Source organism: Zosterops lateralis, assembly GCF_965231275.1.
Source record: "Zosterops lateralis genome assembly, chromosome: 7".
Lineage (NCBI taxonomy): Eukaryota > Metazoa > Chordata > Aves > Passeriformes > Zosteropidae > Zosterops > Zosterops lateralis.
Window position 1 is genome coordinate 32,289,777 of NC_139767.1, and position 11,290 is coordinate 32,301,066.

The 11,290-nt window shown below is 39.8% G+C and overlaps 2 protein-coding genes across 9 annotated transcripts in view; one reads left to right on the forward strand and one right to left on the reverse strand.

The window, feature by feature from the left end:
• R3HDM1 (R3H domain containing 1) overlaps positions 1 to 5,621 on the forward strand; it is a 50,641-nt gene extending 45,020 nt beyond the window's left edge. For 5 of the 8 annotated variants that reach the window (XM_083865023.1, XM_083865026.1, XM_083865028.1 and 2 more), the window contains 5 exons: positions 329 to 498; positions 708 to 858; positions 2,106 to 2,185; positions 2,974 to 3,058; positions 4,198 to 5,620. In XM_083865023.1, coding sequence (XP_083721149.1) covers positions 329 to 498; positions 708 to 858; positions 2,106 to 2,185; positions 2,974 to 3,058; positions 4,198 to 4,550 — 839 coding nt within the window. In that variant the 3' untranslated portion in view covers positions 4,551 to 5,620. Of the gene's footprint in view, positions 1 to 328; positions 499 to 707; positions 859 to 2,105; positions 2,186 to 2,973; positions 3,059 to 4,197 lie in introns of all 8 variants that reach the window. The other 3 variants (XM_083865029.1, XM_083865030.1, XM_083865027.1) reach the window with 2 other exon arrangements.
• ZRANB3 (zinc finger RANBP2-type containing 3) overlaps positions 1 to 11,290 on the reverse strand; it is a 254,638-nt gene that overhangs the window by 113,612 nt on the left and 129,736 nt on the right. The window lies entirely within an intron of this gene.

Consider the following 11,290-nt stretch of genomic DNA (forward strand, 5'->3'; position numbering starts at 1 on the left):
CTAGGAAACTTCTATTTTTAAATGAAGCATGCATGATTTTTGCTTAATATCACATTCTGCAACACAGTGCTCTGATAGAAACTGCAATGAATGTTGAATACATAATAAATAGTGATTTCTTTCAAAAAACATTCCTAGCAATGAGTTTCAGTGTCTCCACTATCTCTTGTTCTGGGAAGCCCTAAGTTAACTGTTGCAGGTGTAGCTGATAGTGGAAATATAACTGTACAGAAGACACTGCTGCTGTTTTCTAGAATCAGCAGCTTCTTTAGCAAACCATATTCCGTGTGTTATTTCTCCTTTCCTTGGCTCCCTCCCTGTGTTGCAGCCGTAGCGCCGCCGCCCGCCGGGGGGGTGGTGATGATGCAGCTCAACGTGCCCGGCGGCGCCGCGCCGCGGAACCCGTCACCGCCGCAGAGGAAACCCGGCAAGTACTACTGTGATCACCCCCGCGGGCACAAGGCCACGGAACTCAGCACTTTAGACGGTGCTGCACAGGTAGGAGGTGCTGGTTTGCTTCTCCAGGGTGACTTAAGATATGAATAAATTCTAACTTTTTTTAAAAGTTCTTTTTGGGGAATGAAAATCTTGCTCTGGTTATACTTAGTAGAGCTATTTTAGCTTCATTTAAATCTTGGAAGGCTGTGGGTGCTGTTCAGCTTGTTCAGGTAGTACTTTTTGAAACGCTATTGTGTTGTTTATTGCAGCTGCAGCATAGTCCTCAACTGGGCAGCCCTGTCACCTCACCAGCCCAATCACCAGCACCAGCCCAGCTGTCAAACATGAAGAACGTCCGTCCCACACTGACACCTCTTTCTATTGTGTCCCAGTTTTCTAGACCTTTTGTCCCTGGACAAGGTATATTTTTAGTTAACTAAAATATGTGTGTGATTTCTGTTTGAATGTTTTAAAATACAAGTTAGATGAGGATTTTCTGATGAGTTGTGGCTCACTTTAGTAGTATTGCTGTTGAAGCAGAACCTCCCAAATTATTCACTCAAGCATCATTTAAAATTTCACCTTATCACTCTGCACTAATACTGTCCCCCATATCTTCAAAGGCTTTTCATCTCCTCATTAATGTGTTTCTCTAGCACACTGGCTTTCTCATATAGTGAAATTTCCCATTTCAGCATTGAAAAATATTAATAAAATGTTTGCTGGAATTTAGCTTCAAGTCTTAACCATAAATCATTAGCTGATAATGCACTGAATTGCACCATTGCCTAAGCATGTATTCTTCATTCCTCTGTAGAAATAAGTATGGTGGGATGGAGCCTCTTGCCAGGACTGTACCTCAGTTTGTATTTCAGATAGGACCCACCCAAGGACACAAAAAATTCCTTGCAGATGAATTTAAATCCTCTGCTACCATATCAACAGAAAAACTGAAAATAGGGGGGTTTCACAGAGATGGCACAGTTGATAATGTTTAAAATACAATGATATAAACCCCTTTTGTCAGTGAGCAAAAGTATGCTGGTAAAATTCCCAATTGCAAAATTAACAGGTCCATTTTACAGAAAGATTTACTTTAAGGCAAAACTAACAGAAAACTCTGTATGTCTTTCTTGCTTATTTTCTTGTCTTTGTCATATTTGTTGCATAATCTTTGTCATTGCTTTGTATTCTGATGTTGTAAAAATTCCAGGTGGCCTGTTTGAGGCACACCTCTTTGCTCCTTTAATCTGCTGTGATTACTGAAAACTTCTAGTGCATTGTCTTTGTGCATCCTTGCAACAAATAGAAATCTGTAGAGGGACCAGGCTCTAATCAGGGCTATAACCATGAAAATGACTAAATTAGCATGCTGAGAGGAGCTTTAGACTTACTAAGCTCATTTTGAAATGAAAGGACTTATCTAACACTGCAGTGAAGAAAAACTCTGAGTGTAATCCCTAAATACCAGAAAGTTTGTACCTTTTCACCTTGGGATCAGGATGTGGCTGACACTGATGGAGTCAGGGCAGCTCTGGGTTTGTGAGCCCAGCCAGACACTCACAGTGGTTCTGCTTTCTCTTCTGTGTAACATATTCAGTGTGAGAGGGACTTGGAGGAAGATTTCCTGTAACAGAAAAACCCTTCTAATTACCTTTCTCTTTAAGGAGATGCCAGATACCCATTGCTTGGCCAACCCCTGCAATACAATCCATCTTTATTACGTGGACAAGTAACAAGCCAACAGGTACTAAAAAAGAACAATCTCATAACAACAATGACAAAAACCAATTTGGGACTACCGTTACAACCACCTTGAACAGGGGACTGTGTTATTGCACCTGGAGAGTAATGGAGTGGAAGGTGCTTGCTTTGCAATAAGTTCTATTCCGTGTCAATATTCCCCATTGTTCTTGTTTGTTGTATTAAAAAAGTGAGAAACATTTATCTGAACTTTGCCTTTTAGGCACAGTGTAGATGATGGATTTTTTTATTTTAAGCAATTCACTTGCTAATTCAAAAATCTAAAGGGGGGACCGTTTGCTAAAACTATTTTCTTCTATTCAAGTAACCATTTAAAAAAAAAATACATGTGGTAATTTCTAAACAAAGAGTAGGTTTGCTCCTTGTAAGAAAAACAAGCCCAAAATATTGGTATTAGGAAAGTTTAAGTCTTTCCCTCTAATTTTTGGGACACACAAATCCCCCCCTGCCTATACCTTGCTCAGTTCTACCCAATGCCAGCTAAAGGATGTGATGGCTGGGGCAGGGGGATGTTCTTCCAAGATGATTTAAAGTGATTTTTCCCCCCCATCATTGCCTCCCTCCCTTCTGTAGTGAAGGATTGAATGTGCCTGCCTGCAGGATTATCAAACTCAATAACTCAGACTGGATGTGAAAATCTTCTCTGTCCCATGGTGTAGTGCAGGCTGTTTTCCAGACATTCCTCTGCACTGCTTTTCACTGAGGTGACTAGAAATTGTAAGATACTGATGGACTGTCATTGAAGTACACCCTTTGTGTCAATCTTGGCAGTGTCAGCCTGGAAACAGACATGGAAACAGGGGAAAGAAGCCAGCAAAGAAGGCTGCTTCAGCAGATCTCGGTGCAGGAGAACCAGGTATAGAATTGCTGACTGACACAGTCCTCCACAAAAATGAGTTATGGTGATGGGCTGGGAATGTACAAAGAAAGCTCAGGTGAGAAGGGTCAGAGTGAAGAGTAACTGGACAGAAATGGACATGGCAAACATTGGAAACAAAAGGATGGAGAGGAAGATATGGAGACAGGGGAAGACAGAAGTTAAATGGGAAAAGTGTAGTTTTGAAGGCTGGAGAAAAGACCAGAGAAGTTCAGGATTGGAGAGTACTAAAAGAAGGAGCAAGTATGTCAGTTTACTGGACCTAAGTTGTATGATATTGTTACATAAAATATTAATTATACACACCCCTGCTTCCTTTTACTAGTGTAACAAGTGAAATCAGACATAAACTACAAATCAGTTTGTGCTTTTTGGGTTTTTGTTGTTGTTGTTTTTTTTTTTTTTTTTTTTTTTTTTTTTTTTTTTTTTGTTTTGTTTTGTTTTGTTTTGTTTTGTTTTGTTTTTTTTTTTTTTTAAGTTTTTTTTTAGTTTTTTTTTTTAGTTTTTCCCATTCTAATATATATAAATACATGGATTTGGGAAACATACTAGGAGATCTACAGATTAGTGAATTCCAGTTTCCATTGGAATTGAAAAAAATGTCATCCAGATAAAATCTGATGGCATCTATCTTAATGCCTTTACTGGAAAGAATTTTTGCTACCTATTGTCAACTCTTCACAGAAAGTTACAGATCAATCAGTTTTTTCTAACAATTTAGTGGAAAGGATTTTTTTTTTTTTTTTTTGAGATAAGACAGACTAGTTTTTTTGGCATGATGATGTGTGAAGAGTTACCAGGCAAGGCCAGTGAGATGCTATAGTGAGTTCTGAAACCTGCTTCAAAATGAGTTGTTGATGATTTAATTTTTTTCCCCTTTTTGTCCTTGAGGACCCTCCCTGTATTCCCAGCTTTTATTTGCACACTTGTACAAGTAAGCAGATTGTATTTGTAAGCAGTGCTAAATGTGAGACCAAAGGCTCTCTAGAATATCAGTAAAGCAAAGCCTGTCTATTTGGTATCAGCCAGCTGGAGATACAAGCATGAAATTTTTCATTTAGGGTGTTGTATCACTAAGTGCAATAACCAACTTAGATTCCTCGTTTCTCTTCTTTCAGTTGTGGGGAAAGTTCTAGAAATCACAGAGCTGCCAGAAGGCATAACTCGCATGGAGGCAGAGAAGCTGTTTGGTGAACTGTTCAAATCGGGCGCCAAGATCCGGTGGCTGCGGGACGCGCAGTGCCTGCAGCAGCAGCAGCAGCAGCGGCGGCTGTGCGGGGACGGCGGCGCGGAGCCCGCCCGGCCCGGGGACTTGGCCTCCACCTACACGGTGCTGGCCACCTTCCCCAGCCTGGCGGCGGCGCAGAGCGCCCTCAAGAGACAGAGCGGCGCCGCCGTCAGCAAGTTCCGCCTGAGGACCAGCAAGAAGCACTACGACTCCCACGTCCTGGAGAGGGCCAGCTCGCAGTGACACCGCGGGACACCCGGCTGGACTGCTCCGTGTCCTCCCTCCTCCAGCGGTTCGATGTCATGGGGTTTCTGTTCTCCTCGGAGAGACTCCTGGGATGTTCTGTCACGTGACATTTGCCATTGAAGAATAAATAACCCGGTGAATCCAGCAAGATGAAGAAAAAAATTTACGGAGTTAATCCCAGACAATAGCAAGGAATCATCTTTGCGACAGGCAGCTTTCTGTAAGGGATGCTGCTGAAATGCCCCCTACTTTTATAGTAGTTTTGTTTTATATTTTTGAAATCTTGTATCAGATCCAAAGTTCTATTGTACAGCAGATGTTCATAAAAATCCATATGCAGATTTGTATTTTATAATCCCTTTTCACAGCCAGCACACAGCTGTCCATTCCAAGGCAGGAACCTGAGGATTGGTGGAGGGGAAAAGAGAACCATTCTAAGGAATTATATTCATTTTCTAGCAAACTACCCGAGATCTTCAAGTTAACCTGTTCTTTGTCCCTTGTGTGTTTTTTCATTTTTCTTTGTTTTTTCCTCTTTTTTTCTAAGAAAAAAAGAATATCATTTTAGTAACCAACTCTTTAGGTGGTCCTTGTATTTTGTAATACATTCAAAAAATGTCAAAAGAAATTACAAGTTTGTACCCTTGAAGAATTTGCCTCTGATCCAGCCAGTTTAATAATTACTAGAAGGGGATTACGAATAGGTTACAAAGAATGTTCACTGAATCACATTTTAATACTTCTTTTTAACAAAAATGTGAAGAAACTTTACGTTTCTTCATACAAGTGTCAAAATATTTGCACTTTAATTGTGTTCCCACCAGTATGGGTCTCTTTCTCTTCCTTTTCACGCTAAGATAATTGTGTTTGATAAGTGCTGGAAACCTTTTTAATGGTTTAAGTTTTCATCATTTGCAGATGCTCACTGGACATTAAAGATTCATTGCACATAAATGAAACAAAACTTTTTCAACTTGTGTAATTTGCAAGTCTGTACAATGTGTGCTGATGCAAGCCTTTTTCAGTTCAAAAGAATAAATGTTTACAAACACGAACTTTCTCAGTGCACTTGTTTAAGCTTCTAGGAGTCTTCTGAAACCTGGCTGAACTCATATTAATGGCTGGGATCCTTTAAAATGTGAGAAAAGAATTTAAACCCACAAATATTAGAACATCTTAAAAAACCACTTGCTGTTCCTCCTCTGGCATTTATGTTATCCAGACCTTCATAATATTTAAATGTTTCTCTATATAAGTAAAAAAGAGAAATTAATCAGATGCTGTAAGGGACTGCTCCTGATGTTTTATTTTTACCTCAGGAACTGATTTGCTGTGTAGACAAGCAACTACTTGGTCACTTCATAAGGCTGTCAGTTGTGACTTCTGAAAGAGGAAACTCAAGGTAAACTTTGTGTTTAAAAACATTTTACAGGGGATAAAGGTGAAGAACTAAGGTGCCTAAACCAGCGTTAATTTTCATTGTTTGTACAAATTATTCTATCCCTGAACACCCAAACAGTGATGAGGTACTTGGAGGAAAACTGACCTGTCTGGGAATAATGTAGCCTAATAAATTAATTTTATGGGACTTGATTCTGTGAAATGCTGTAGCAACAGGTATTTACTAAAGGTAAACTTAGGTGCTCCCCTAAAATAAAGGGGAGGATGTTCAGCTTCAAGTCCCTAGGTAAAAGACAAATCTACTCATTCCAGTGTGCTTTTCTAAAAGGATGGTGCTTGGCATTCAAGTTGTGCTTGACTGAGGAGGTATTTGCTGCTCCTTGGGCTGCTGCACTGCTGCAGTTCACTGCACCCAAGGCCAAAGCTGGTAAAAGCCCCAGTTTATCAATCACCCCCTGCTCTCAACAGCACAGACAACATGACTGCCTGTCTTCTGTCACTGCCTCTTGCTGGTTCCCATGCTCTCTTAGGATTATGGTTTAATGCTGTAAAAGTAGCTAAGAGATTAAAAAGCTATAGGGACAGGTGTCTCCTGTCATTAACTCATTCCACTACAAGATTCTTCTGAGATGTAGGAAAGGTGCGCAGTAGCTGAGAGCTCCCATCTATTCTGAGTGACCCCAGCACTAAATCCTGCATCAAGTCAAACCCTTTCCAAAGGATGTTGTTGCATGGCTTTGCTGCATTTCATAAATTTTCCTCATAATAAACAGAAGAAAAGGTAATGTGAGGTAAGCATGGATGATGCAGCCCAAACAACAGGAAGGGAGAGATACACTGGTTAGGAACAAGGCACAGAAAATATTTAATTTTTACCAAGGAAGTTGTAAACTTGAATGTAAGTTGCACTAGAAGAAAAAAATTAAACATAGAATAAGCCAGCTGTATTCTAACCCAGAAACTGATCCTTTCCAGTTCCTACAGGTCTGCCATCCTTTCTGAGTATGTTTTATTCTCTGTTAAACAGCAGCTTTGTTCATTTTTTTATCTGGATATGCTGATATGAGCCACACAGGTCCAATTAATTCACAGGACATTGGCACTGTCAGAGGCTTCTGATGCTACAGTGGGCAAAATATTTCCACTTCACAGTTGTGTTTATTCCTGGGTTTGTGCTATTTCATACTTTCTCTAGTAAGCAAACAGGATCCAAACTCATCTAACCAAGACAGTTTATACCTTCCTGGCCTTTATACCCCTCTGCATCTTCTGGTTCCTTAAACCACATGAGCCCAGGCACCATGTGCAAAACCCCTGGCACTGCATTTGTTCCACGGATTTGGATCACACTCTAGAAAGCAAATAGAAGCACTTTATGCATGAAATAGATGCATGTAAAATGCCTTCTTATGTTCTCAACAAATCTTTTAGTACTCCAGTGTATTTCAGCTTCCTCTCATTTACCATTAAAGCTATTTTGAAAGCAAATAGTGGCAAAAGGAATTAAATGGGGACTTCCATTGCAGCAATATAATCTTTTGTTTTACTGAGAGCGTGTCTTAAATTTTAGAAGTAAGGAAAAGCACTGGAAGAATAAGCAGAAAAGCTGAACAAATGCAGCCATTACCTACTCCACCAAAAGCTACTATTTCTTGATTTTAACTTTTAATTAACACATATTGTAAAATTCCTCCCTGAACTGTGAACACTTCCTATAATTTCTGATATTACAGTCAAAAAGATAATTAAAATTTAAGAAATTTACGCCCCATAATTTGAGGACTCCCAAAACCAGGTGGGCCTGATGGTGGAATTGGGTGGATCATTCCAGCACACCCTCCAACATCCTCACAGCCCTCTCGTGCCTGCCAGGCTGTGGCTGGTGTGTTTTGGTAGGGTTGGCTGGGATGCAAGCATCTTGCATCTTCCCTGACATTCCTCCCTGAGCAAATGTGACCTGTTCTAATATGAAATATTTTGTTTTCACTCATGTATGCTTAGAAAAATGACATGAAAAGGAGCAGAGTGTGTGAAGAAAGAAACCCTGTGCTGTGGTGTACACACTGTAGTGCTTAGGTCACCCACCCCTAACCCTTTTGTAGCACACATGATTTTCAAGCTCTGGGTGATATAATATAGGGCAGCTGTTTGCAGGTGGGGTTTTATAGCACCAGAACTGTGTAGCTCAATGAATCCAATAAGGCACTTGGGTACACAACATGCCTTTCACAGGGTGAACTTTTTACCTACTTCCTATCTTCTTGCAAGCCAGTTCCCTCTCAAGGTGGAATGAATAGTTACATTCTCATCCTGTGACACTCATTTGTGCCTTAAAACTTCACATTTGACTTGTTTGTTGTTTTCAGTTATCCTTCTACTAGCTTGGATGCCTGAAAGGGAGTCAAAATTACAACTGTCTTTCTATAAATACTGTTTAGCTCCATGATACATTTTTTCCACATAAAACTGGTGCAGGCTTCAAGTTCCTGTATTTAGCCCTGAAGCAAAGAATGTTTAGATGAAGCTTTGGAGAAAACTGACCAAAGCACTTTAAGGTTACAGGTCATGAAAAATTATTGTAGCTGGAATTTTAATATATATATTTTTAACTAGGAATTATTTCAATCCCTTCAATGTTTCTACAGCTTGGTTTTCATGAAGGTTGATACACTGCCTCTTTTCAATGTCCTCCTCCTATTCACATTTAAAATGTTTTGAGTATTTTGCCTATTGATGTCAGTAAGTATAAAATTCAAGTCCACAATGTTAATGTGACTTCATTTTGGAAGCTTCATTTCTTGGGTGTAGACCAGAACCTTTAAAAGGCCTGATTTCCAGAACATTCTGAAAATTAAGTCCCTGTAACTTATCTTACTCTGGAACCTAAGACCAAAGTCACCATTCACATCTGAAACCTTCAGTATAAAGGAACTTGCCTCTTGGATTACTTGAAGCTGTGTGTAATTATGTTCTCACCACAAGGTGTATGAGCTGCTCTTACATCAGTGTCTGCCTTGTGTCCTTGCAGGGCCAGAGTTTGGCCCTGACTGTTCAGCAGCCCTCACTGCAAGGGTTACTTTTTATCCTGCTTGCAACTGCTTGATGTTTCACCATGTTTGTCATTATTTGTCGGGTTGAAAGTGGATCTTGCTGAAGACACGATGAAGCATTATAATAATCTGGTCCAGGACACAAGCACTTCAGTGTTAGCTGCTATTTTTTAATCTTCCAGTCTCACTGGTAAAGCTCATGCACTGAGTCATTATAAGGGATGCATGTAGCCCTAATGGACTGTGCCTGCACTTGGGAAGGAAAACCAGAATGTCAGATGAGCCTGGTGCTGTAAACCAAAGAGCTGTAGAGGACAGGCTGTGTGTCGCTGGCAGTTGTATGCTTTTAAAACTGGAATAAGTTATAAAAATAAACTGTGTTGCTGTGGATAATGCTTAGCAGTGAGGTTTATTCTTAATTCTGCTCCTGTGTCCCAGTTAAGTGGGAATGTGCATTATCTGGGGATTGATGAGGATCCAGGTGCTGACAGCAGTGGAATGTTGCAGACACAGGTGGGCAGAAGTGGAAGACACGCTCAGGGCTGGACTGACTTCAGCACCAGGGGATCTGTTACACTTGATCTCCCAGAATTACTTGACAGTTTAAAAGGAATATTTACAAGCAATATTGCACATCATACTTGAATTCCAGTGGCCTCAGTTTGAACTTTAGAGGGAGACACTGGCATTCTGCTTTTTTCTAATATCCTAACTTTTGTCCTAGTTGTAGGGTTAATTAGCTTTGCCCTTCTTTGGTTTTCCAATGTAGTTACTAAGAAACATCATTACTAAGTGTGCTCTGATAGTCTACCACACTGACTTATACAATCTGGGAAATACACCAGAGCTTGGCTCCACATTTGCTCAAATTTGTTGACTTTTTACTGGTTTAAACTTATAACTTGGATTCTTTAATTACCTGTTGATTTAGGGTGAAGCAACAGTGCAACTTTAAAGAGGAATTCCCTAATAAAGATAATTCCCATCCTTATACAGATGGATGTGTCCTGGTTTTGGGGAGAAAAAAATTATTCTCTTAGAATGTGAATTACTGCCTTGCATTGTTTCCCACACCAATAACTGAAAACACACAAGACATCCCCCTTCCAAGAACTGAATCCCAGGTGATGCTCCAGCTGTCAAACTATATTTTTTGTATTTCTCAATAAAACTTTTACTTACTAGTTAGTTATCCTCTCTTTTTCTAGGCCTACAAACTGCAAACCTGTGTTGTTTCCAGACATCCTTGTGCCAAAAGCTCTCAGATGAACAGCAAAGGCACATCCAACAGCAGCAAGTCAGTGACCCTACAGCTGGAGAATTCCACTTTTAAAATTGTAATTATTTGAGAATGTAACATAAATAGTTCCTGAGGATCTAAGAGATTGTACACCTTCACAAAAATTACATGTCCAGTCAATAGTAACCCCTTCTTTTTCTTCCTTGTTTCAAGTGGTATCAAAGAGTTTGAAAAATGTATTTGCAAAACAATTTTCAAAACATACAGTGTTCAACATTTCACTTACCCTTCATGTGAAACTTGGCTTCCAACTTAGGGTTCCAAATCAGATGCAGTAAATGCAAACTACAGGTGCTGGAAATGCCAAGAGAATTAGTGCAACACATCCAAATTTATTAGAGAATTAAAGATACACCTTACAACCTTACCTCCTCCTCTACGTGCACTTGTGTAACAGAGATGTCTCTCTGTTCATATCCAAAAACAAATGTATCATTTGATACTATCCAACATTTGGCATTGCCCTTAAATATGTTTTGTACCATAAAGAAAGAAAATACAAAAATATAGGGTTTTTTCCTTAAAAAATCCATCTCAGAACCATGTTCTGATGGTATTTCTTTAAGAAACTTGTAGAGGCACAACACACATGCAAAGCTTACCCTGTGAGCAGGATCACTGTGACATGATTTTCACATGCTGCATCTTGGGAGAGGTAAAACAGATTTTGTACACTGTTGTTAACACTGAATTGCTTCCTTTTCACTGTAAATTTGTAGGGTTTTTTATTGTCACTATCCAGTTACACAAGGTACAATAGTGAAAACTTTCCAGACTGAGAGACTGTGTGTCTTGTGGCCTTTAAATGTTTGAGTGCCCACCTCAGCAAGTTACCTGGTACACAGATGTGTCCAAAATGTTATCATCAGAGCCCTTGACATCAACTGTCCTGTCCTCATGGCTGTGAAATGAAAAAATGGTCTCCCCAGTCACAAGATCTTACACTTTTATACGTTTTGGTCTATTTGCATATTGGGGTTTAATTG